At 45.3% G+C, this 27151-nt stretch overlaps 2 protein-coding genes across 6 annotated transcripts in view; one reads left to right on the forward strand and one right to left on the reverse strand.

Annotated features, from left to right (window-relative positions):
• Positions 1 to 8922, reverse strand: part of col4a5 (collagen, type IV, alpha 5 (Alport syndrome)) — a 40307-nt gene extending 31385 nt beyond the window's left edge. The window contains exon 1 of the mRNA XM_086165361.1: positions 8637 to 8922. Coding sequence (XP_086021487.1) covers positions 8637 to 8726 — 90 coding nt within the window. The 5' untranslated portion in view covers positions 8727 to 8922. The remainder of the gene's footprint in view (positions 1 to 8636) is intronic.
• Positions 8923 to 10760: 1838 nt separating this feature from the next.
• col4a6 (collagen, type IV, alpha 6) overlaps positions 10761 to 27151 on the forward strand; it is a 118290-nt gene continuing 101899 nt past the window's right edge. For 4 of the 5 annotated variants that reach the window (XM_086165364.1, XM_086165362.1, XM_086165365.1 and 1 more), the window contains exons 1-3: positions 10761 to 10791; positions 11020 to 11171; positions 11338 to 11383. In XM_086165364.1, coding sequence (XP_086021490.1) covers positions 11161 to 11171; positions 11338 to 11383 — 57 coding nt within the window. In that variant the 5' untranslated portion in view covers positions 10761 to 10791; positions 11020 to 11160. The remainder of the gene's footprint in view (positions 10792 to 11019; positions 11172 to 11337; positions 11384 to 27151) is intronic. The other variant, XM_086165363.1, reaches the window with a different exon arrangement.

The following is a 27151-nucleotide window of genomic DNA, read 5'->3' on the forward strand; positions in this document are numbered from 1 at the left end:
AGGCGGACGAATGAGTGACTTCGTCTCTCCTGCTCGGCCATTCAGCATTCTGAAAACCCTGCAACAGAGACCTCAGTTAAACACACACACTCACACACACACACACACACACACACACACACTGAGACAAACACCAAGCACCTTGTACGAACATTATCCTCGGACTGCATGCAAACGGCTTAGTTGCATTCCAGCAGCCACACTGAACTTGGATTAACCAAGTCCAAGCTCCACCTGAGATGCACACACACACACACACACACACCACACACACACACACACACACACACACACGCTTTGAGCCGCAGTATAGTTTAAAGTGCAAACAGTGTTGGTGCCTACTTAGCACAGCCGTCACTATTAGATGCAGTCGTTTGGGAAACTTCCACATCGCAGATAAAACCGCGCTCGGACCTCGCATTGCGCCGAGGCGGAGGAGGATTTTAGATTGTCAGCAGGATTCCAATAACTTGTCTTTAAAACGCGAGAGGTCCTCGCCGTGAAGACGTAAACATGGATTTCAGGCGAGGGATGAGGATGTGGTTGCGAGAAAGAGTGGAAACCGACGCGAAATACGGGTCCCACTGCAACGTATATCAAAGTAGAGTAACTCCGTGTGAGTGTGTGTGTGTGTGTGTGTGTGTGTGTAAAAAAAAAATGGCCGCCGCAGAAACACACACGCACGCACACAATTGTTGGCCTGCGTGGATTCCCATGTGGTTGTCGGGAAGTCCTGTTTCCTCCTCCGCGGGGTGATGGAAGAAACAGGTGGCAAGGTTGAGAGAGAACGAGAAAGCGAGAAAGCGGAGCCCCGAAATCGGCAAGGGAGTGAGAAGAAGAAAAGAAAACAGCGATGAGCGGAGAAGCAGACGTCCTCGGCGAGAACACACATTCGGCCCCGCGCTTGTTTCGCCGCCGGGCTTTTGTGCGTTCGGTTACAGGCGGCGGCCGAAACAGCGTCCTGCCCCCCGTCTGGAGGAGCTCTGGTGACTTCATTCCTTCTCCAGACGTTCTGGAAAGCGTGCGTCTGGAGGCCGTGCACGGAGGGGGTTATCGCTCCTCGCCATCGGCCCCTCGGGGCAACCATGGGGGCCGTTTCGGACGCGTGAGGTACGCAGACGGGACGAGGGGAGATAGGGAAGATGCGACAGATAGGGAGAGGACGAGATGGGGAGAGATGATGGAGGGAAACGGGAGGAAGCGACCGTTCCCGAGGTTAACTCTTTAGCTTAGCGCAGCGCAGCCTCGATTTTGGAGTCCACCAAAATTGCTCGGGCGATTTTTCTTCTACGCGACCGGGATGAGCGTTTGACGCCGACGTCCGTGAAGCGGCATTTCAAAAAAAGTGGCGCCGCTAGGTAGCCTAGAGAAAAAAAACATGAGTTGTCAATAGACATGGAGAAGTTGTGGTGTGCGGGATGATCGCAAGCATCGTCTGCGAGAAGGCGGGAGACATTTACAGAGATTCGGTGCCAGTCTGAGCGTTTTGAAAAAAAGCACTCTGTCGCTAACTGAAGATTAGCGATCAGGTATTGCAAAGGTTGCAAGCTGCACTTAGCAACACATTGGAGCATTAGTTGTATAGCGAGTACGCTAAGTTAAACGATAGAGCCTGAGATGGAAAACATAAATAATTCAGCTCCTGAACCATACGCGCAAATGAAAATCCACAGTCGGGACCATATTTTAGTTTAATTATTTACATATATATCAAATATAATCGACCCTCCCCACACTCCTATTAACCATGGTCATATTCATATAAACACTTTCTATGTAATTCACACAAACAAACACTGGGAGTAGCGACAGCAAGGTGAGATGCTAAACGGCTGCTACGTGCAGCGAGCCAATCAGAACCCAGAATACAGAACACCGAGCTCTGGTTGGTTGGCACCCAAGAAAATGCTTATTTTGCGATAAAATCAATTGAAATGATGACTACATTAAAATACATTATACCGCATTTATACCTCCACAGTATAGGGAAAAATACACAACATAAAATTAGATATGTAAGAGTTAAAAGACCATGAAAGGTGAATTGGTCACTTAGGAAAAATGATTTCTTGACATTCTCTTTTAAGATGTATTTTCTTATACAGTATTTGTTATTTATGTTGTATATTTTACATAACAAATCCAGGAGGGCTGTGGGGCGAACAGATTAATAGTGTTTTAATTCATTTTAATGGGGAACTTTATTTTGACATAAGAGCAAATTGCGTTAAACTCTTAAGTCAAGGTATTACTCAACTTTGTATAGTGATGAAGCTCAGCTAGGAAAGTCCGGTTCGTCCCATCTGGATCTCTTGAAGGATTTCTTTAAGAGTCTATCTGTGTAAATTAAACCAGACTCCGACTCGGCTGCAAGCTGAGGTGGGTTAACACGAGATCTACAGACATCTGCGATTTTCAGACAGATTAAAACTCCGAAGAAAGAATGCAAAACAATAAAAGGGTCCCGCTTCAGGACGGAGACGGCGAATAAGATCGGGCCCGATATGGCGTTATTTTCTTTCCTCAATAACTCGCCTTCCGCTGTTCTTTATTGAATTTTCCCTTCCCACCTGACGCCGTACATCTGTTTCTGTCACAGATCCGCTTTACCTCTTTTTTGTTCGTTCACCCTCGAGCGGCGAGCCTTGTTGCCGCCGCACGGCGGAGCAAAGGCGTGGCGGGGGGAGAGAAAAAGGAAAGTTCAAGAAAAACAGAGGAGTGTGTGTCTTGTGACTGCTGTGTGTAGGTGGTTTTGTCAGGTAGCCCACTGGAGTGCGCAAACACACACACACACTCGTTACGATCCCACTCATTTCTTTCATCCGCTTTCCTTTTCTGGATCCAAACAGTCCAACCGGTCTTGTGACCGAACGTCGGTCCAGATACCTGATTTCTCCATCAGCGCGGTCGTACGCCCGCGTAATCGTCGGCGAAATCACGAAACGAAAAGGGAAAACAAAAAAAAAAAAAGCGAGCGCGGATGGATCGAGAGGCCGGAAGCTCAACGTTTCCCCCGAAGGTCGGATTGGAGAATCCCAAATTATTTCCATTTGCAGATGTGTTCATTCATAACTGCAGTATTTCCTCCACTGCACTCAGGAGTGTGATGACATTTCAAAATAAAAGCACTCCTTACATCTATTCATATATTCCATATATCTATATATTAATACATATATTTATTAACACCAAAAAATCAAGCAATTATTGATGAATAATTTGGATAGTTGAAGTTCTGGAACAAATATATCTATATCTATATCTATATCTATATCTATATCTATATCTATATATCTATTTTTTTTTGCTTTTTTTGCCAGACTGGAGAAACTTATTCCTGTAACGTGTTATTTTGCGTTTTTAACCGAAGCAAACTCCTTGTAGTCGTAAAATAATTCGGGAAATAAAACAATTCCGATTCTGATTCGGGAGAAGCGGCACCACGTGTCAGGGGGGCTTCCGAACAACGCGATGGGTTTTCGGGAATGTCGGGAAAAAAAAAAACGAGAGAGGGACGAGGCGGTAGGAGACGGCTGACCTTTAAAAAGCTTAAAACCAAACAAGGAGGGACGGGGTAAATAAAGAAGTCTAGCAGACGCACTATGTTTGCGCTGCTATTAAGGCTGAGTGGAAGGGGTGGCGGTGCAGAGGAGGGCAGGGTTGAGTTTAAGTGACAGAAAAAGCCACCTCGTGCAAAGAAGAGCCATCGTTCCTGCTATTTCCTCTCAGATAACATCGATTAAAAACTCCGGCTATTAATCGAACAACTTATTTAGCGATGTTCACGCCGCTAGCAAGCGTTGCAGTCAAGTTGTATCTACAGAGTCCAAGTCTAGGGGTTTCTTTGTGCGCGACATGACGGGCGTGCACGTGAATCCCCGGCACAGATAGCTGTCTGTCCTGACTAACAAACAAACAAAAAGCGCTGATTTCTTTCTCAAACAGAATGTTGACGTGCTGTCGAGAAAAAGACGGCGTCCGATAGCGTTAGTGGACCTCGAATGCGACTGAATGCTAAGTTGCACTTCATTGTGCTTCATTTCTGATAACTGTCTTACGTTTACACTCGCTACACACACACACAGACACACACACACACATTCTCGGCGGCTCAACCCTGGGCTGATACCCAAAAAAAAACCGACCACTCGGTGATGTTCCTTTCCACCGACTACCCAATTTCTTAACCAGGTTGTGGCTACTAGCACGACTAGCGCTGCAGTTCTAGCCGGCCCCTGCAGGTGTCGTGTTTGGCCATTAAACCGGAGGAACCTCCTAAAAAACCCGACCAGGTTGGAGCCAGAAACTTCCAATAAGCAAATATAAAAACTAGTCTGCACCACTACAAACTCACCCTGTGCAACAACTGATTCTACTCTTACCGCTATCGCCATGACGACCATCATCTACCCACTACTGCGAATGAAGATGGGCAGGTTGGCGGTTTGATCCCCGCGAAAACTATTAATACAAGACATATTTTCATGTTCCAACAACGTACCCTTGCAACGCCGTGACTTATAATCCACATCTTTCAATGAAGAGAATTAGCGAGAAAGTAAATTAGGAGCGTGTGTGTGTGTGTGTGACCTGGATAGGGCTAATTAGCTGTCTAAACATTTGGTATTAGCTTTCCTTGGCTTTTGTCCACTTGTTAACCCCAACGGCATCTTTGTCTCATTGACACCGTGGCGCCACTTCTACCAGGAAACACTTAGTGACTTGACACACACACACACACACACACACACACACACACACACACACACACACACCACCTCATGTTTTTAATGCATTATGCTGTTCATGTGTTTGTCCTCTCCGAGTCGCATCCTGCACCGATGGAACTCCTCTCCACGGGACTCGCGTGTTCAGGGATGTTGTTCACTCTTTTAAATCCACAAAAAAAAAAAAAAAAACGATTTGACCGACAACTAACCCGCCTGAGAGGACGCCGGCTCTTGCCTTTGCTTGAATACTTTCAATACTGCTGCCTGTATCGGGAAATATCACACATTCATCTCTGCAGCCGAGGATGTTGTGGCTACAACCCGCTATTCACGACAAGTACGCACCACCTGGGATGTGGGTCATGTGAAGGTTTGCCGTGCACGTGGGGGGGAAGGGGGGTAAATTTAATTTTTTTTTAAATTACAATTGCAATTTGGTGAAAACAAGATAATCAAGTAAAAAAATGATCTTATTTACAGATCTTGACGTCACTATATACCAGGGGTCGGTTCTTTCATCCTTACACTGCGGCTCCGAGTGGCTTAAATTATAAATATTGAATTGAAGTGTATTTTATTTGTGTTAGTTCCTTTCTATTATTATATCTATTATTTTTCGACGCTCAAAATAAACGTCACACTCACAGAAGCTGGTAAAGTCGCGATTTGTAGATGCTGTGCGCAGAAGATCAGGAGCAGAAGTCCCATTAACCAGGTAAAAGAAATATTTATGAAGATATTTTCCAAATATTTATTTTTTATTGTTTACTAACTGTGATTTTTTTCCCAATTTATTTTTAAAATTCAGGTCAAGGCTCCACTACACGCTCTGAAAGCCCAAAGCTCAAAATGTTCAAAATGTGTTCATTCCATTCATAAAATTTTATTTTCTCTGTAGCACTTTGTAGACTTCATAAGCAACACACGACACACTTTTTTATACAAAGTGTAAAGGTAATAAAAAGCAATAAGTACAGTGGTACCTTTATTTTAGACGTCAAAAATTATTTGCGGCTCCCAGTGTTTTCTTTTCCGTGGAAACCGGGTCCAAATGGCTCTTTGTGTGTTAAAGTTTGCCGACCCCTGAAATATACTGTAAATTCTGGACTATAGGCCGCACCTACTCATTTTTAAAGGAAAAAATGAATTGTACATAAATAAGCCACACTTGTCTATAAGCCGCAGGTGAGAAGATATTAACCCAGCAAGATGTTACAGGAAAGCTTTTTTTTTTTTTATAAAATTTGAATTAAATGACGGTAACATATACAACTACCGGTGCTTAACGCAAATGCGTTTTTGCAGAACTTACATGCGGCAGCTCGATTTCCTTCTCCGACAGCCAGACCGCCGCATTCAAATGTATTTCTGCGCGTCTCTTTCATGATGCTCGCGAGTGCAAAAAGCGCAAAACGGCTGATATGAAGAATTATCGTAAATGCGAACGGGTTTGCCGAAACAGTTTCATCGGTCCACTGTAACGGCTTATATGCTGGAATTTACGGTATATTCTTTTTAATTTGATATATTTCTAGTTGTTGGATCTGCTCTCGGTTGCTATGCTACTTCTCCTGCCCTCCAAATTGTCCCTCAGGGCCAAAATAAAGTTTCCCTGATTCTGATCCAGAAATATTTGCTGTGCGTTTCATTTAAATCTCACAAAATCTCCGGTAAAAGGTCGGCCGGGATGATTGACGTCTCTAAATTTCGGTTGGGAGTTCGATTTCGTGGCTTAAACCCGTCACTCAGCTCAGCTCAGGCTAAGCATCGAGTCACGGTGCTTGCAATAAACCAGACCTGGGCATTTTACAGCTTTTTTATCCGGCCCACCAAAGTATTTTCTATCTTAATTGTATAATTTTATAATTTTATGTTATTTTAATAAGTATTTTCAATCAATATTGAATTTAGAAACTCCTTATTTTTTCCTTTTGTTTAATTTTGTATGGATAATTTCATGCAAAATTATGTCGGCACATTTATATGATCATTCATGATTTTGAAGTAGAAATAAAATACCCCCAAAAAATTGAAATATTTAAATAGCGATTTTCATTTTCTTCAACGTACATGATACCTAGTTGGCTCGCGCATAAAAATTAAATAAGAAATGTGGCCAAAATAATTGCCCGCCTCCGCAATAGATGTGTGTGCGATTCACCCGAGTCGCTCTTTTTAACCAATTTTTTTTTAACCGAATCAAAATGAAATGTGGGATTACAGGATCTTACGCTCATCCGAAGACCGACATTCGCCAAAATTTAATAATTTCCCCGAATCACACAGGTTTCTCCACCAGGGGGCCTCAGTGAGCAAGAGGAGGGCAGAGAAAACAATATAAGCTGAGATGAAGGAAGGTGTTTTCTCAATGTGTGTGTGTGTGTGTGTGTGTGTGTGAGAGAGAGAGAGAGAGGGAGAGATTCCCCTCACAAGGAACCTCCTTCCATCAGCATCCCTTTCATTAAACTTGTTTTGACAAGATATCCTTGACCCGAGCTCGGCTCTCCAGCGTCTCCGGCCTGATAAAACTCGAATGGCTCTTGAATTCACAATATTATTTTTCGGTCAAATACCGGATCCCCGAGGTCGGCGCGTCTCGTATCGTGTCGGCCTTCGCTCGTCGGCCTTCCTCTCGCGATCAAAGCCCGCGTGGTTCCTCCGTCGCCTCGTCCTCCCGTCGTTCTTAATTCCTCTCATTATTTACATTTAGGGCTTGTAAAACCGTTCCCGCAGATCCCCCTCCAACCCCGCCTACCTACCGCATCCGTCCGTCTGATTTCACAAGATGATATCAAACCACGGCTTCCACCGGCCTCGGCGGATGAGAAGCTCATCGTTCAGAGATTCATTTATTTAGACGTGCAAAAAAATTCCCATAGTTCTTAGGAGGAGACTTTGAACGTCACCTCCAGATCCTTTTTATTTCTTTTTTGCACCACTTTGGATTTGAATTTCTTTTTTAATTTTTCTTTTTTTGGAAGGTGATGCTAGGCCTTGTGGGTTGTTTTATTTTTCTCCACGTCCACGTGAAACCACGCCTGATTGGACGGGCCAGATGCGTGGGCGGGACCCCACGCATCTGCATGCAAGAGGCTTCTCATTGGTTATTAATGAGCGTGAATATTCAGCACCTACTGGAATATTCCATGAGTTTCCTGCACGGAAGTGGTGCATGTCTGAGGCACTAATGCAAAGTCGATGGCAAACGCAAATATATATATAGACAGAGAAAAGTAAAAAAAACACGCACACTCCATCCCGCAATACTTCCAAGGTGCAGGCGACACCCGCAAAAATTACACCGCTGCAGCTGTGGCTGCACTGGGCAATGAAAAAAACACAGATTTGCGTGGTTCGGCTCGCAGCGTGCGTGAAAGACTGTCACTTGCACACGCAAACACAAACACACACACACACTTAGATGAAACGCACCCCCTCCCACCCAGACCAGGGGGAAGCACCGAAACGGACTTATTGAACGTTTTTTATATAAACATTTCAATTAGTGGACATAAGCGTTTGAAGCGCACCGCACAGCCCCGCACAGCACCGCACCGCGCTTCAGAGTCCCGCAAAGTTGGCGGTCGGTGACAGAAAACATGACGCTCCAGGTGGAGGAAGGGGAGGGGGTGCAAAGTACAACTTTAAAAATGTGCCACAGGTTTTTAAAAAGAAAAGAACATGCACGGATTATTATTATTATTATTATTATTAGAGCAGCGGGATAAGCAACCTCTCTATTTATAAACCGGAGAGCCGGAACTTTTCCTGCACGGAAGCCGAAGGTTGAGGGGAGGAGAAGGAGGAGCGTTTGTTCGTTCATTCTTAAAAAAAAAAAAAAAAAAAAAAAAAAAGAATAAATAGATAAATAATAATAATAATAAAGAAGCAATAACACGGACTTACCGCTGAGTCGGTCTGCCGCACCGCGACGCTCAGGCCGAGGAGGAGCAGCGGCACGGCGAGCTGTCGCAGGCTCCTCGGATCTGTGTTCATCTTCGAGTGTGTGTGTGTGCGTGTGTGCGTGTGTGTGTGTGTGTGTGTTTGGGGGGGGGCGAGAGAGAGAGAGAGAGAGAGAGAGGGAGGGAGAGAGAGAGGGGGGGGGGAATGAAAGCAGAATCCTCCTTGCGTTAACACTGACAAACTCTACGGGCTCTCTACTCCCTTGCCATGGCTCTGCGCCACCCCCCCCTGCACATCGGCTCTGAGTGAAACCTGGAGAATCGGACCCCAGAGGCGCTGGTCGGGTCCGCTGGTCCCGGCTCTGACGCCCTGCGCCTCTCTAGTCCCTCTCTGACTGCGCTCTCCCCTCGACTTGCAAACCTGCCCAGCCGGATCTACTTCCTGCACCCTGCGCGGAAGGATACCACCCCTCCTCCTCCTCCTCCTCCTCCTCCTCCTCCCCTTTGCACCTTCCACAATAAATGCAAAAAAAAAAAAAAAATCCCGCAGCGCATTCCCCGCACGGATTTAATCCACATGATGGGAAATTGTGTTTATTTTACTTTTCTTTTTTATTTTCCCATTTTCTTCCCGAAGGTTAGTGAATGAAACAGCTGTTTGGATATGTTAGTGCCCGGAGAGGGCGGATGGATACAGAGCCCCCCCCCCCTTTTGCGTGCTTGTGCTGAGCCCGAGGCTGCACACACACACACACACAGACACACACACTTAAAAAAAAAAAAAAAAAAAAAAAAAGGTCTGACATTAAACCTTTATTTGGCATTTTCCATTTGCCCGGGCCTGTTGCATTCCACCCAGATTATTAAAAAAGGTCAAATTCTCGCATTTGACTCGGGGATGCCGCTGGAAAGAGCAGGGAGGAGGAAGAGGAGGGGGATTAGTTTCTGATAAAACACCCTCACCTTCATCCACGCTTTCTGAGGAAGAACATCGGAGGTTCGGTGCAAAAGCACCGAGGCATCTTCGGGCGTTTGCAAAACACGCGGTCGGTTCGGCGGAAGCCTTGGAGTCCAGTTATGTCAGAGTAAAGAATAGATGCATTCACATTTAAATGCAAAGTTCCCTATCGATATATGTATCAATATTAACTCCATGTTTCGTCCCGTGGCTTCTCAGAGTCCCTTTGGAGACATATTTGCACAAACCGAATGCTTATTTGCCCGTCAGCTTAGAGGACACCTCGAAATCACCAAAAGGTCCCCGGGGGTCAAACACCAACTAATTCCAGAGAAAACACAAAGATATTAATAGAAAAATACAAATGTTTTGATTATTATTATTACTTTTATTATCATTACAGAGCTACGAAAAAGAAAAGAGACGGAGTCTTTGTTGGCATGGAGTTGTAATCTTTCTTGAACGCTTGCAACTCAGCGAAGAGGCTCCGGTGAGCTAATTAAAGGATGGTTTCTTAAACTAATAACTTCAAAAAAACAACTCAAACCTGGTAACCCTTGGCAGCTACGGCCCATATTCATTTAAGTGCTATTTAACATCCATTTCTGCTGTATTTTTGTTATCACCTGGACATTTCTACTTGTAAAAGATGCCCATAGTTACACTCATACTTTACATTACATAACATTACATTGCATTTGGCAGACGCTTTTATCCAAAGCGACTTACAATAGAGGACATAGGGACTGCAAATACAGGAAATAATACTCATACTCAACTCATAGCACCCTATCTTTAAATGATATGCACACTGTGAACTTATTTATTATTTTTCTGCACCTCAGATTACATCGTGCATGTGTCACGCCAATAAAGTTGAATGTAATCTAACCAGATGCACGGTAATCTCAACACAGGCGTGATGTGACTCCGCAGTGTCTGCAGCAGCAACCATGCATGCATGCATGCAAAAAAAATAAATAAAAATACAAATAGAGCATCTTCTTCTCACACTTCCAAAGAAGTGTTCCTCGTGGTTTTTTTGTCCGTGGGTGAGAGCTCCTGTTGCACGGCGTGAAAGGTGCGGGGAGGCATGAGTGACAGGCGTTGGCCCCTCCTCCCGCCGCCGCTGTGCCTGCGCTGCTGAGTCGGAGCGCGGCAGCCCGGAGAGCGCAGCAGCGACTTCACCGCTGCAACTCTGGTGAGTCGGATAAACCTTTCGTTATTTTACATTTCCACCCCCCTGATAAACCGCTTTTTTAAAGTTTTATAAAAAAAAAATATGAAGGAAGTCACCCCGATTCTTTGCAAGCTGCGGGGATTTGCATGTGTGTGTGTGTTGAGCGGCGGGACTATATTCTCTCCTCTCTCTCCTGTGTGTGTGTGTGTGTGTGTGTGTGTGTGTGTGTGTGTGTGTGTGTGTGCTTAGATGACAGGGGGGTTTGTGTGTGTGTTTTTCCGGGGGAAGCCGTCGATGAACGCCTTCCGAGAGCCCTGCTGCTGAAGACGAGGGAGTCCAGAGCCGAGCCGCGGTCCCCCCAGCGCCGCTCCCCTCTGCCGGTGGATCAAAATGAAAATCCTGTAAGCTGAAAAAGAATAAAAAAAGAGAGAAAAAAAAAAGTTTGGGAACTGTTTTCCGTCGCGTTGCGTTGCTTTGCGGTGCACCTCTCCCCGCATATACCTGCTCGGAGGGGGGGATTTAACTTAAAATTAAAGAAAAAAACAGAAATGTTTGTATCTCCCGCAGGATTTGCGTGGTTGCAGTCGCCTTGGCGGTGAGATCTACGCACGGAGTAAGTCCCCCATCTGTTCACTATACGACTCCTTCAGATTGACACTCGTTTCTGCGCTTTTTATTTATTTTTATTTGACAAAAAAAAAAAGGTTTTTCAAAGCGTCTCTTTGCACGCTTCTGCGTCCCCGGCGCCTGTGCACGGTCGCGTCCGCCTTCCACGTTTTCTCCCTGCGCAGCTTCTTTTTATTTATTTTACTTTTGTATGACATCTAACACATCCAGATATTACGCCAAACTCACCGATTGCATTGTTTGTATTTTTTTTTTTTCTATGGGAATATTATACAAATGATGTATATGTCTAGTTTTTTTTATTTTATTTTTGTGACGCACAGAACAAACTAGTCCCCCGTGTTTGAGTGGGCCCGCTTGGTCTCATTTGCGATTCAAACCCCGCCCGGTTTATGAATATTTAGGATAATAATCGGGTCAACTGCCCCCTTTCTCTTGGCCACACCCTCCTTCTCCCCCCCCCCCCCCGAAAAAAAAAAAGAAAAAGTCTCCACGCTGCTCGGCTGCAGAGGGAGGCAGCAGGCAGCCTCCCACCCACACATCTGGAATCCCAGCAACCTAATGTGAAATGAACACTTTTTTTTTTTCTTAAGTCAAAGTTTATAGCTCCCTTCAGGGGGGTATCCAGTTGTTTTTTAGGGATCTGAAGCCAAATCAGTAGCCAAGAGAGTTTGGAGTTACATCTGCAGCGTGGGGCAGGGGGTGGGAGGTCAAATATTACATTAAAATGCAGTATCATGGAAAAAAATGCGATATATTTGATTTTTCGAGACGTAAAGAGGCAACAGTTGTTTGGATCGTGTTGGGGGCGGCGATTCTACGCAATTGTGTCAATTTGAGTAAATTACAACTAAAATATACATTAAATAAAGCCATTTTTTTCGGAATCGCACCCGTCGCATTGCATCTCGAGTGCAGTTGAAACAAAAAGCTGTTTTTTTTCCCTTTCCTGGAAGCTTTTCCATCTGGTTGTACTGACATAACACACTTTCCCAAAATTTATTTTATTTATTTTTACCAGAATCACATAATTCCGCCTCTTGCTTCATATAATAAACAACTCAGGTCACCTGCAAATGCACGGCGAGGAAGTCGAAAGTGATAAGATGGCGGAAACTTTTCCACCCTGTCGTATTTAGATAGATTTGGCAAAATCGGACCTTGAGTTTTTACTTGAATCCTATCAATCTCCCGCTTGTTTTGCATCAGAAACGGTGATTCGGCGGCCCTGAAAATAAGAATCCACCACGAGGCTTCCTCGAACGCAGCCCTGCGGTGGAAGCATTTCTGCCCGGCCGTATTGATAGGATGACTTGACCCGAATAACGTAATTCTGTCGCTTTCTTCATATCATAAACAAGTCAGGTCAACCGCCAAAGCACGGGGAGGAAGTAGACGAGGCAACTGCTAAAGGGATACGAGTTTATCCCGAGAAAAGCACCTCCATCACGCAACAATGACACTTTTTGGATGCAAAATCTGAGAGAATCCCAACGCGCTCGTAGTTCGCAGAGGCGCCGTCAGCCCTCGCAGCTCGGTACGCTATCGCGGCGACGGTAAAACACCAACTGTCGCGACACAAATCAACGGCTAAAAGCTTCCCGGGTCTCAATAGGCCTCAGCCGATCGAGCTGTATTGACTCTGAATTGACTTCTCCGCCCCCTTCCCACCTCTCAGCAGTGTTTGGCGCCCGATTATGTGTGTGTGTGTGTGGGTGTGTGTGTGCGTGCTTTCACCCAGTGACAGATGAGTTCATTGGGTGGTCCGGGGCTGCCGTGACCTCGACAAAAACAAAAAAAAAAAAAAGAAACTTCGCCGTTTGGTCGCGTGGTTCGGATGAGCTGAACGTGAAGTTCATCAGGACGTCCTCGGCTCGTGCCGGTCTGCGCGCACGTGGAGGTGTTCCTTATCTGTCAGCAGATGAGGCTGAAATCACCCCAAATCATCCATAAAAACGGCCTTAGTTGGAATATTTTGCAAAGCAAGACGGCCGTCTTGTAACTCTTTACACGGACGCCTATATCTGGGATTATTGTAAATGTTTATGTTCAGTTAAAACACAAGCATAGACATATTTGACAGAATTAGCAGAGGCTTTGCTTGGAGTTAAAATTCTGTTTAAATGCTCACCCACCACTCCTACATCAACCCTTTTTTTAAGAGTTAAAAAAATAGAAATAAAATGAAAATCCAAAAGCATTTAAAGTCTGGCTGGGCTGTCACTCAGCACGCATGGGAAATTGCTAAAAATCAAATCACGACCTAGTTATCACCCGTCATGTTGTTATGCTAACACGCAACAGCTGAGCATGTAGGGTTCACCTGAGACGTATCAACAATTACTATTCTGACTTTCACAGTTGTTATTATGATTGTTTTAAATGAACGTCTGATCCTCTGTTTTGCTCGCGTTAGTAATATTTTTATCTTCCGCAGCAGTTTAGCTTCACTGACAAACTTAGCATTAGCGACACGCGTGCTAACTCCGACATGCTTAGCGTCGAGGTGCTAACGGAGGGTGGAGTCCCCCTTTTACATTACATTACATTTCTGTCATTTGGCAGATGCTTTTATTCAAAGCGACATACAAAAAGTGTCTTCCCACATAAAGTGCTTAAAAACAGGATTTTTTTGTTTGTTTGTATTTCTGTCTGTAAAGTTCTTGTAATTTAAATATCCCTTCTTCCAGCGTTACCGTTTCTGCCGTGTCATTCATGCTAACTGTGCGTCGGTTAAATCCGTCCCCCTGGAACACGTGCGCTAACAAAGCTTCCACTTTGGAAAATTAAATTATGATTAAAATGTGTTCATTTTCATAACGCATTTTTATCTTATTTTTACTGATTAATTGATCAAAAATAACGCCTTAAAAATAATCTAATTACAATAATCCCAGATTTAGGCGTCCATGCAAAATTTTTTTTTTCTTTTTTTTTTTTTCTGTTTATACAATTTTCTACCATTACTTATTATTGTTATGTTTTTCTTGTATCTCCGGCACAACAATTTCCTTCGGGATAAATAAAGTTGTTCTTATTCTTAATGTTCCTCTGAAAGGAAGATAGTCCCAACTGTGTGGGTGCAATGGGGGTTTTCCATCGGGTTTATTCTGAGTGTGAACCTGTTGGTCTTACATCAGCTCTGGCGCACGTCGCGTTTGCATCACGTGACAGTTTGGCCACCGTGCAACCTTGTATCCAGCATCCTTAAATAACATCCCGCAGGCGCGTCTTTGCAATCCAAGTCTGATATCGGTTTTGGATTTCATACAGAGGCCCGTCGGCCTGTTTACCGCCAGCGCATTTAGAACTCTGTGCTAGTTGGCCGTCGAATAAGGAGCGTGTCAGCGGGCCGGGGGCGGAAGCATTAGTTTGTTTGAATTTCATGATATTTTCGGTGACGTCTGCAGAATTTTGCCCGATTTGTGTTCATTTACCAAAAATAGCACCTATCTGTTCGACCATGACATCATTAAAAGTGTTTTTCTTTCTTTCCTTCTCCACATGTTCTGGTCTCCACGCTTTCTGGTGGGTTTGTTCCTCCTCTCTTTTCTTCTCCACCTCCTCTCTCTCTCTCTCTCTCCTTCTGCAGAATTCTTTCAAAGCTTGGCAGGACTTGTCATGCTGTCTCCCGTTCCCTGCAGGTGCTATAGGCTGGAACATTCCAGAAACGCTAAGTGAGGACACTGATCGCGACTTGATTTGTGGTTGCAAGCCCCCCCCCCCTCTACCTGCAGCCCCGACTCCCCCCCGGCCCCTTCACCTTTAATAGGGCCCCCTCTTCCTCCCTCCCTTTTGCCCGATAATTAGCCCTCCCTCCCCGAAATCTCTGCTTCAATTCATTAGTTGAATTGCGGTTTGATTTGCGATCCCTCCCGTAACCTCTCTCTCGCTCTTTTTCTACCTTTTTTTGCAATCGGTCTTGGGGTTGACCTTTGGCGTAAATGTAATTTTTATCCCGATTACAAGAGAGCGTCGGTTAATTCGAGGGTTCCTTCCCCTCCCCCCCGCCCCCACCAGCTTGGCACTTGTGAATTTCTGCAGCTGCCCGCTTTTTTCGCGGGATGACGTTATAGTTCAGTCGGAGCCTCCAGATATCCTTGGAAATATTTACGGCGCGGTCCGACTTGTGCCGACGTGAGCGCGAAGTGTCGAAACCGAAAAGGGCGGGGGGGAACGAGCGGGTGGGATTACAAGTCGCGTGGGGTTCGCTGCCTTGTCAGAACCTCCTCTTAATCGCATAATTGATTCGTTCTACGTGTGTCACCGTCTGAGAAATATCCCCGATCGAGCCGCGAGATACGTAAGAGGCGGTAATCGCGCGGAAAAACGCTTCGGAACCCGAGGTCGAGGTATTTCTGTTTTTCGCGTCCCGAGCTACGGGCCGACGCGCGGATGTGACTCCTGTTTCGCATTCCGTGGGGGATTTCGCGCGGAAAACACCCCCCGACGGCCGAGGACGGCGCCGGGTTTAAAGTTCACGCGTAAAAAAAAAAAAAAAATCAGTCGTTGGTTATTTTTTGACAGCCGGAGAGCTGGAATGACTCATTCCTCCTTGATATTTCCCCCCCGCAGGCAGGTTAACCTTCTCCGCGAGCGCTTTAGGAAAACCCATAAAGTTCCCCCCCCTTGCAAAGCACCTGCTGCTCGTCTCCCACGCCCACCTTTAACACTCATCTACCTGTGTGGTGCTTTTCTGCATTTCGGCAGGTCGACGTTTGGACAAACTGGAATCGTCCGGGCGAGGAGAGTACGCTAAAATGACCAGCTGCGAAGGCAAACGTTTCCTTAAACACAAACCCGGGAGGGAATAAAAGGGCGCCGCCGAGCGCAAGACGGAGCTTGTTTGCGTTTCGTGTCTTTTGATGAACGGCCCGTCACGTGCGACGTGTCTGCAGAGCTCCGATACGCTTTTTAAGACGTCGAACCCACCCGAACCCTCACTTATGAGTTCGTTTGTTGTTTATGGCTTTTCCTGCGCGCATCCTTCCACTCGGATGTCTCGTCTCGACCCGCTCCTCCTGGGAAGAGCAAATTGTAGCTTCTCTTTTTTTTGTTTATCTGTTCATTGAGAATCTTTGCAGTCTCTTGAGTATCTCGGTGAACCGATATTTCTCTGTGAGAAAGCGCGGGGTTTCTTCCGTCTCCATGTCGGGTTAATCCCTCACTTGTTTAAGTTCAGCCCTGGACGCGAGCGTTGAAAACTGGAGCTCCCTTTCCGCCCCGCCTCCATCCGGCCCTCCGATGAAACAAGTTGGTTTTTAAGAAATGTGTTATATTTGCGCGTAAAAAGGGGGCGACCGGAGCCGCTTTCCGACAGAAAAACTGCAAAGACGCGTTTTTTGAGAAGTGCTCGGCTCGAGTTCGGTTCCAGGACCCACCCTCCAAGTTTTGCCTTCGCGCAGGTGGTTAAGGGACAGCGGTAGGCTACCTTAGGCACCGAACCCAAAAACAGCGCCAAGAGGACGACGACAAGGACAACGCGGGGAGCAGAGTTGCGTCAGCATTCATGTTCTTCATGGCGGGAATGAAAACCACCGCCTTTCAGATGCGTTTAGGTGGTTTTATCTTCCCTCTGCGCTGCTTCCCTGTGTGAAGAACCCTAACCGTTAGCTAACCGTTCTTGAAAATGTCGATGTTCCTCCATGAGTCTAAATCCCGGAAGATCCTGGACATCTTCGTCAAGAAAACAGCGACCAGGATAGTTTTTAAAAAAGCCGGTTCACAGTCTGCCAGAGGTATTTGGTCATGGACAAAGCCTAAGACACCTGCTAATCACCAGCGCCTACGTGAGCTGAGGTCCCGTCTGGATCCTGAGAGGTTCTGCTAACTGGAAAAAGTTCCCACAGTGCACAAAAGGGGCTTTTACAAGAGAAATCAGTTTATTTAAATCACGTATTTCGCAGTCGGATAGCACTTGGACGCCTCTAGAGGTCGCACCATTGGTCGATACACGCACGGGGGTCTGCAGGTGCGATGTAAACGTTTTTTTTGTGAAACATTGACGTCAAATAATCCCTTGAAATTTCATTTTCTCCGTCTCTCGGGGACGCCGCCGACACCGCTCTTTCGGAAACGTCGGGACGGAAATGCGCGGCGGCAAATGGCAGGAGGTGGCGAGGAAGTGAAAAGCTCTGTTCCGAGTTAGCCGCCGTCCCAGGCCGCTTTTCACATATCGTCCCCTCCCTCTTTTTTTTTTTTTTTTTTTTTTTTTTCCCCCCTCCGAAGCACACGCTGTTTTTGCCCCTCGATTGGTCGCGGTGAGATCCGGAGGTCGGAGGTCACCGGGACACAAAGGCGACGAGGGGCTCGCCGCCGCGGCGACCGCTTAACATTCCGCCAAGCTGCTCTCCAGATTTGTTTATCGCACTTTGTCCCCGCACCCCACCCACCCGTTGCGTCTTTCATGAGCGAGAGATGAGCAGAAATATATGGAAAAGGGGGGCGGTCGGTGTGTGTGTGTGTGTGTGTGGGGGGGATTCTATCCATCCGCGGGCCCCTGGGGTGTGTTTGTGAAGATCTTCTTGTCATGGAGCGGCTGAGGTGGGGCCGTGTTTGGCTGGCTGGCTGCTCGGTGGGAGCGCTGTCTTAGCTTGTTGGACGTGCCCGGTTCCTCCTGCTTAATGCCAGATCTCCCCTCGGGGGCTTTCTGCACCGAGCACGCCTCCTCCCGAGGATTAGACCTCCGATCTGCTTCTCCCCATTACGTCTCCCGTCTGTCTTTCATTCTGTCTTTTCTCGTTTCATTTAAAAAAAATTTTTTTTTATTCGTCTCGTCCTTTTTAAACCCGCCCCCCCCCCCCCCGGCCCTTGTTGCTCCATCCTTTTCTTCCCCTGAATCACCTTTTTTTTTTTTTTTTTTTTTTTTTTTCTAAAATCTTACACGTCACAGATTAAGATTGAGGCGGCGTCTCTGGAGTTTTTGATTTTAAATAAAAATGTGCCACAGTGTTTGCCCGGAGACCAGAAATACGAATGGAGCTGACATGCAAATGCAGATTTTTCTTATTTCTGTTGCAGTTATGATTATAATTCCTTTTCTTAACAATGCTATTCGCTAAAATGCAAAGATCAGCCCGAGCGTCGGGTCGAATCGGTTGTCGGTTCGATTCCCAGGGTTTCATCGTGTTTTCGTAGCTCGATAAGTGGCAGTAAATGGGCAACAGTTTTATATCCGATTATATCTTGACTTTTGATTTTAATTCATTTCGTGACTGAGCTCGTAACCCAGTTTACTCGAGAATCAAATTACCCTGCTATTAATCAGCTCCAGACCCTTGGTGGTTTTAAATAAGGGAATTGTACTTAAAATAATAAAAGAATTTTTTTTTAAAATAATAAGTAATAAAAAATATTATCAAGAAATGTGTATTTTTCCGTGCATTTATGATTTTAATTTTAGGCTCTATCTTATTCGCTATACATTTGATTGCAACACTTTTGCATAATGTATGTCGCACACGTTGCTACACTTTATCGCTACACTTCATTTAGCGACGCCGCTGCTCTTTTTTAAAATTTCCCAAACTCTTCCGATGCCAGATCGGCCAAAAGCGGCGGCGCGGTAAAACCTCGCAGGTCGGAATCGGACGGATTTCGCCGCGGATGAAGGCGAGACGTCTCGAGACGAGAGAGGAAGGCGGTGAACCAGCTCCTTCCCCTTCCCCGGGGGGGGGAGACCCCAGTTTGTTTTGAAGTGAAGACGCCTGACAGGTTCATTTCGAACTTTGCTTTGATGCTCGGCTACTTTGCCGTTTGACAACACCAGACGTTTAAGTCAAATATTTTTCTTTTTTTTTTTTTTTTTTCCACCCCTCACTAGCACGCAGCAGTTATGATAGCATGCCTGTGCAGTCGGGAGGGGGGGGCGACACCTCCTTTTGTTTGGTTTTACCGCGGCGGTGGAAATCGCCCCCGCCGAGTGTGTGTGTGTGTGTGTGTGTAGGGGTTTATTTTTAATTACCGTTGGTGTGTTTAACATGAACATCACAGTGTTAGATGTCCTCCCGCGTCACGGTGTCCGGTCGAAACCAAAACACAACTGTGACGCCGGCGCTCAACATCAATTCCGCCGTGACAAGTGTTAACTTAAACTCTGAGGCCCGGAGACGTTCGTCTGCAGAAAGCTTGGCTGTTTTGACACCGAAAGAAGAAATACGTGCGACGGCGTTTTGGAAAAACCCAACACAAACGCTATTCCGGCCGGCCGAAGACCTCGTCTCCAAAACGTAGCTCCCGACCAGAACGTAAACAACAGGTTCGAGCTCAGGGGTTCCTCATGGCGGCTTTAGGCGCAGTTTCCTGTGCCGCTTTTTTTCCGCTAAAGACGCCACCAATCGCGGAGGGTGTCGACCGCTTGATCGTGTCGCACGTGTAGCTACTTGTTTTTTTTTTTTGTTTTTTTTTAAAACCTATAAGTACGGATTTGGAATTTGGGGGATTTGCGGACGCGTCGCGCCTGCTTCCCCGTGCCAGCCCGACCCCGCGCTCTTAGCCGTTAGCGGGTCACCTGCTGGCGAAGCCCCTGCCAGCACTTGTGCTGCGGAAAAAAAAAACAAAAAAAAAAAAAACGCACAAACGGTAATTGATGGTGTATTTTCCCTTCGGGGCCGACCGACGCGCCGACACGACGCGTGCGAGACAATGCGAAACATGTGCCGACAATTTGATCGGGCGAAAGCAGATGTAAGGATCTTTGCTGCGCTTCTTTATGAGCAGGTAACTATCCCTGAGTTAATGCCAAAGAAAACAAAAAGCAAAGGTTTGCGGGGAGAATCGTGGATTTCTGCCAGCAACAGGTTAAGACAGTAAGCTGTTTGATGAGATAGTACCGGAGGACACGGCGGCCTAGACTGTCAAAATACACCCTCCTCGACCTCGGCGGAGAGACACTGCTCCTTTGTATAAACGACTCGACTTCAGGTAGTTAGCGAAGAGTTAGCAAAGAGTTAGCGAAGAGTTAGCAAAGACCGCCGCGCCCCAGGGGGGGGAGTCGTAACCCGTAAAGTTAAACCGCGCCGTTACGACCGGCTGATAGCGTCGTTGCGGGTGGCGGGCGGTGCGAGGCGTGGGTTCAGACGCGGGGCAGCGGTGACGGCTTCACACTCGGCAACAAAGCGCGGCGCGTGATTGACGTGGTATTTCCCCCCCCTCTGGATAGGCCTAGGAGACAAATTGGGAATCCTCGCTGATTTACGGCCATTCGCCAGACGAGCTTCGACCGACAGAGGTCAACGTGCTTGATAAGCCGAACATAAAAAACCTCCGTTGAAACGCAACGCCGGGCATTTAGGTGAATTAAAAAGAATACATTTGAAAACGCCGTGGCACTTCCGCCGCCGGAGGCCCGCGTTTCTCAAAGCTGTCACGACGCTTGCTTTGGCAGCAGCTTCAGGAGTGAGTTCAGAAGGCAAACACAGACACGGCATCCAGGAGGGATCCAATAAAACCCGATGTGCCGAAGTTATGTCATTCATGAGAAGTTGAGATTAGAGAGGGAGGGGTGGAAAAACAGCATCTTTAATGACAGGGAGGCGACGGAGTCTGGCACGATAACCCGCGCATGCGACCGTGATGGCGTTCCTAACGTCGGGCGGCCGTGACCCGCGTTTCCCTCGCCGAGGATGCCGTCGCCGTGAACGCGAAGGCCGGGTCGGGAGGAGGGAAGGAAGGGAAGGGCGGAGTCGGATGTCGGGAAGGGTAATTTAAAGGGCGCCAAATCGTGACGGTGATTCAGGGTGAATAGCGTCACACGCGAACGTTTATTCCCGGTCGTAAAATCTGTTTCATATAAATATATCTATATGCTGCTCAAGAAAAGGGAACACGTAAACAACGCAGTGCAACTCCAAGTCGATCATACGTGTGTGAAATCAAACTGTCCACTTAGGAAGCAGCACTCGTTCGTTTTGACGTGTTTTAAGGACGTGACATCAAAGTTGGATGTGTGTTTTTCAATCTTAATTTTGAGTGTGACTCCAAATCCAGACCTCCGTGGGTTCATACGTTGGATTTCCATGAATCACTTTTGTGTGATTTTGTCGTCAGCAAATTCAACTATGTAAAGAACAAAGTATTAATGAGGAATATTTCAGTCATTTAGATCTAGGATGAGTTATTTTAGTTTATTTTAGGGTGTGGGTGTATATGTATATACAGTATATATAAATAGAGATATTTTTTCCTGCCATACAGTTAGCAATGTGAAATAAAAAGCAATGTTTAATAAAGCAAAATAGTGCCATACAGGTGCTATTTTGTCTCATTTAATGTTGCAATAAATGCTTATTTTATTCTTGATTCAATTGAACGTGAATTTTCCGGCTTTGTTTATCCCCTGGACGAACTCCACAAAAATGGTTTTATTCAAATGCAGTGCAAATTTTTTTTCACTCATTTCAGATGAAATACCATTTAATCTATCAAATAAAACTGAAATGAGATGAGAGATGAGATGAGAACAACTTTATTTATCCCGAAGGAAATTGACTGAAGACTGAATTGACTTAAATACTGAATTTAATTACAATTTTTCCATGATTAGCTTTTTCCCTGCCAGAGTTTCAAGCAAAAACATAACAGTTATAGATAATAGTAGGAAGGAGGGTGAATAAGAAATACAATGAAATATAAATTGTCAAGGTTAAGGCTATCAAGTGTTTTAGGGTCTTAAGTACAAAGATTTGATCCATGCATTTTAACTGTTTTCTGTCTTGACTGCGAATAAATTGGCGATAAGCAGTTCCACATCCAGGCTGCATGGACTGCAGGCATTTTTTTTTTTTTTTTTTTTTTTTTTTTCAGGGCTTTGTCTTCACTCATTTCTGAGTTTGAAAACATGCGTTGTGTGTCAGCGGGCGGCGGTCCACTCGACCGGAGTGCCTTGCAGCGGCTCAGCGCTACCTGGCACCGTTCCCTTCAACTTCACCCTGAGCCTCGTGCTCTTAGCTTTAACTCCATTCATTACGGAGGGACGGGCCTCCGCCAGTCCTCTGGCTCCGTTCCCCGCCGCCCGCCACGGCCCCAAACGGGCCGCTAATGAGGGGGGACAGATGACCATTGTGCCAATACGCAAGTTTTCCGGGGGAGATTTCTTTTTACATTTGATCTGGCAGGAGCGCCGCCGTGAAATACCTCGCACGTCGTGGCAAAGTTCATCCCGAGGCTCGGCGCTCTCGTTTGGTTCCCCGCTTCGGCCGCAGTGACCGGGGGGGTCAGTGTGTTTGTCAATAGAGCGCAGTTGTCCCACATTTTTTTTTTTTTTTTTTTTTTTTTTAGCCGGCTGCTCTTGTTCTTTAAATAGTGCACTCTCTTGTTCACGTGCTGAGCGGGGAGCTGCTTGTACCGTGTGTGTGTGTGTGTGTCTGTATGAAAGTGCAACGGTATATTGTTTGTAAATATCTGGCACATTTAAGGGTGGAACTGTAGGCATAATTTTTGCTGTACACACAAGAAATACATTTAAACATACATACATGCAACTGCATACATTTATATGTAAATACATCAGTAGTGGGCCATCAGGGCCTGCAAGGCCTTCTCTGCTGGCCTAAAAAATATCATAATGAAAGACTGACTTTAATTATAATTTTTCCATCATTAGCTTTTTCCCCGTCTGTGTTGCTTCTAGACATGCATTTTCATTTGAGAGCATTTAGCCAATCACATTTCAGCCATCACTTGTTGCCAGGCAGGGGCAAAGTCACAGAAATCTGCCTGGAGGCCTTCAGAATCGGATTCACAGGCGCTCGGGCAAAAACTAGTGTCTGTGAAATGTTGCTTCAACCAATCCGATAATGAGTTGTGACACTGAGGCCTTCTAGAAGGCTATGCTAATGTCAGCATGCCACTTTTGATTGGAAAGTCAGAGAGTGTATTAGCCGGAGCTAGCAGGCCGCATCGAAAGCACGCTGCAGGAACACAAATATAGTTGTGTTGATGTAATAGCTAATTTGTCAACCCATGATGGCCGAAGGAGCCATTTTCAAGATGGACTTTTCAAGAAAACGTTAAGAAAGGTCACTTTTACGGCCACAAAAGAGTTTTTGAGGAGTGGAGTGACAAATGGAGCACTACTTAAGGCCTGGGTGTGAAATGCACGGCCCACCAGCCACTGAAATACACACTATCCATCCATCCGTCTCGCCATTCGTCCTTTTAATTTCAAGCAAGTAAAACAACATGGCGTCATGCATCATATCCGCGTTCTCCGAGCGGCTTGGATGTGACCAGGATGTAATGATACGTGTTGGATCTGAGGCGTGAATGTAATTGACCTTATTAAAAGAGAAGGCTGGCGGAGCTCCATTGCAGAGAGCGGATCAGTTAGTGAATGTCGGAGACATTTATTGCCCCTTTTATTAATACGTACGGTGTCGGCTCGGTCGCGAGGCCTGACGGCAGCTCGGAGGTATGTGCATTTCAAGCAAGGACACGGTTCGATACTCCTGCTTCTGGCAAGCGGCCGCGTTTTAGACTTGCAGCTGCAGGTATGATTGACAGAAGCTGATCCCAGCGACTGCGCCGGGTGACTTCCTCTCGGGATAATGAATTGCTGTTCGCCGTCGTGATTTGTTATTTTATTTGTTTTAGAGCGCGTGAGGTTAATCACGTAAGGTACCCACGGGGTGGAACGGGCGAAGGCGGGCGTAACGCCATCTGGTGTATGCGGGGGAACGACTCGCTAAAGAGCCTGTCACAAATCTTGTTGACCTTATTAGCTGTTTGACTTTGCTTGAAGATTTATCGCTTGAGGCCCGCCGTTTGAACACTGGAGCGGCGAAAGACGCTAAAACAAACACACACACACACACACACACACACACACACAGTTTTGACAAGTTTGAGGTATAACTTGGGATTGAATAACCCGCCGGGCCAAACGTCTCAGAAAGGGGATGGTTGTATTTTTTTCTTTCTGCGGGGTAGATAGACCGATAAGGAGCTTTGAGAGGCTAAAGTCAGATTTTATGTAAAGGGTTATTGAGGGCTTTTGTATTGGGATTCCTGGTTTTGAGTTATTTTTCTCTTAAATCCCTTGCCGTTGTTCATATTAGCGAGCGGAGACTTGCGTCATCTGCAAACATTATTTATCGTATGAATGTCATTGCAAATAGCTTTGCAATTAGCGATTTTGCTCCGAAAAAAATGCAAATCTTTCATCCGCCGAGTAACAGATTGACTGGGTGAATTAGTCCATGCACATCAGTATTCAGTCCACGGTTGGATATGTTTTTTTTTTTTTATATATACACCGTAACCATGACGTCCGATAGATTAAACATCCTCCCGTTTACTTTTCCTCTCCCCTGGACAGAAAGTTAATATTTTATTCATCATATTGTGGTGGAGTCAACTTGGCAATGATTTGCACTTTGCTAACTCAGGACATTGTTTATCATTACCCCCCCTTCTGGTTGGTACTACAGGGGAACATTTAACCAGCAGTGTGATTAGATGGCCCTCTTAATTTTCTACATGAGATGAAGCCTGGTGTTTTAGTTGGACATGTAAACTCCACGCTGTAGAATCAGCCTTGTTTTAGGTGAAGGAGCTCTGCGCAGATACATCCTTTGCCTGCGGGCGGCTGAGCTGAAAACAAGTTCATCCATTTGCTCACATTTTTTTAAGAGCTCAAGAGATAAATGTAAAAAAAAAAATAGATAAATTAAAATAATTATTTGCAATTGTTTAATTCTTGTTTTTTAAATTTGGAAATGTTCACAATTCCAATGAAATGCAGTGTCATTAGTCTGCATACATACATTTGCATACATATATATATATATATATATACACTGCTCAAAAAAATAAAGGGAACACTTAAAAAACACATCCTAGATCTAAATGAATGAAATATTCTTATGAAATACTTTGCTCTTTACCCAGTTGAATGTGCTGACAACAAAATCACACAAAAATGATCAATGGAAATCTATTGTATCAACCCATGGAGGTCTGGATTAGGAATCGCACTCAAAATTAAAATGTAAAAACAAACTCCAGGTTCATCCAACTTTGATGTAATGTCCTTAAAACAAGTCAAAATGAATCTGTGTTGCTTCCTGAGTGGACACTATGATTTCACACAAGTGTGATTGACTTGGAGTTACATTGTGTTGTTCAAGTGTTCCCTTTATTTTTTTGAGCAGTATATATACACATATAGAGATACAGCTGAGCTGCATATATGTATACAAATAAGCATACATAGATTCATACATACATGCACGCATATGTACTTACGTACAACTTTTATATACCTTAAAACATGCATACATACAGCATCAAAAAATACATACATGTATAGATACATACAAAAATACAGCTACATACATGTATGCATATCTACTTCCATGTATGCATACATAAAGCTGCTTACATTTATGCATACACACATACAGACGCGCAGCTGCACGCATATATATCTACTATACATTTATACTTAAATACATACATACAGTTTCATATTTTTAGCACATAAAGCTGCATACATGCATACGTAGATGCATACATGCATGCATTCATGAAAACATACACGCATATATACACACTGATGCATATACATACACGCATACACATGGACATACATATATAGATACAGCTGCATACATTTATACACTGCTCAAAAAAATAAAGGGAAACACATCCTAGATCTAAATGAATGAAATATTCTTATGAAATACTTTGCTCTTTACACAGTTGAGTGTGCTGACAACAAAATCACACAAAAATGATCAATGGAGATCAATCGTATCAACCCATGGAGGTCTGGATTAGGAATCGCACTCAAAATTAAAGTGTAAAAACAAACTCCAGGCTGATCCAACTTTGATGTAATGTCCTTAAAACAAGTCAAAATGAATCTGTGTTGCTTCCTTCGTGGACACTATGATTTCACAGAAGTGGGATTGACTTGGAGTTACATTGTGTTGTTCAAGTGTTCCCTTTATTTTTTTGAGCAGTATATTTCAATACACACATACATGCATACATACAGTACATACATACAGCCTTATATTTTGTTCTGTTCTGTGAAATTCCCTGTTTTGGAATTCATGTGGTCAGGATTTCGATTGCGCCGTCTTGAGCACAAAGTATATTTGCTTTCTTTCTTCGGAACACGTCCCGATGTAAAGTTCCAGGATTCCCTTTAAGCTCAATCGCAAGATCAAGGGGGAGGCACGTTGGAATTCAGCTGGAATCGATTTCAGACTTGTCTGAGTGCGTCGTACGTGGAAGAATATGTTCCCTAGCGTTCGGAAGGACAAATCCTAAATGGCGGATTCAGCGTTGTTGCGTCGGGGGCAACCTGCAGGCGAGCGTTGCACCTTCTCCTTCTGGAATGTTCAGGCATTCCCGATCCAACTGGCATTCCAGATGACATTTAGGATCTTGGAATCCGTGACAGACCGAGGGGGGACAGGTCTGGGCTTAGTACCCATCAGCTTGTGAAGGCTAATAGCTAATGAACCGTTGCCAGGGGCGACATGAACATTCCATGTCATCGCCATAGCTACTCTTCCCCCCACCCTTCGCTACCCTCTCTCTTGGCCAACTCCTACCCCCGCTGCCCTCCAGCTCCTTAAAGAGGTCAAACACCTGTCTGCACCTCTTCTTTCCTTTCCTTGGCTTTTCCTTCCCTCCTCCCTTCTCTGTTTTTTTTTTCTTTTTCACTCCCTTGCCCCCCCCCCAACCCCATCCCATCCCCCCAGCCTTTAATTCACATCTGAACTTTATGAATCTTCTGTTTCTT

The sequence above is a fragment of the Fistularia commersonii genome, chromosome 19 (genome assembly GCF_037954325.1).
Source record: "Fistularia commersonii isolate RoL2024-O1a breed Wild chromosome 19, RoL_Fcom_v1.0, whole genome shotgun sequence".
In the NCBI taxonomy this organism is placed as follows: Eukaryota; Metazoa; Chordata; class Actinopteri; order Syngnathiformes; family Fistulariidae; genus Fistularia; species Fistularia commersonii.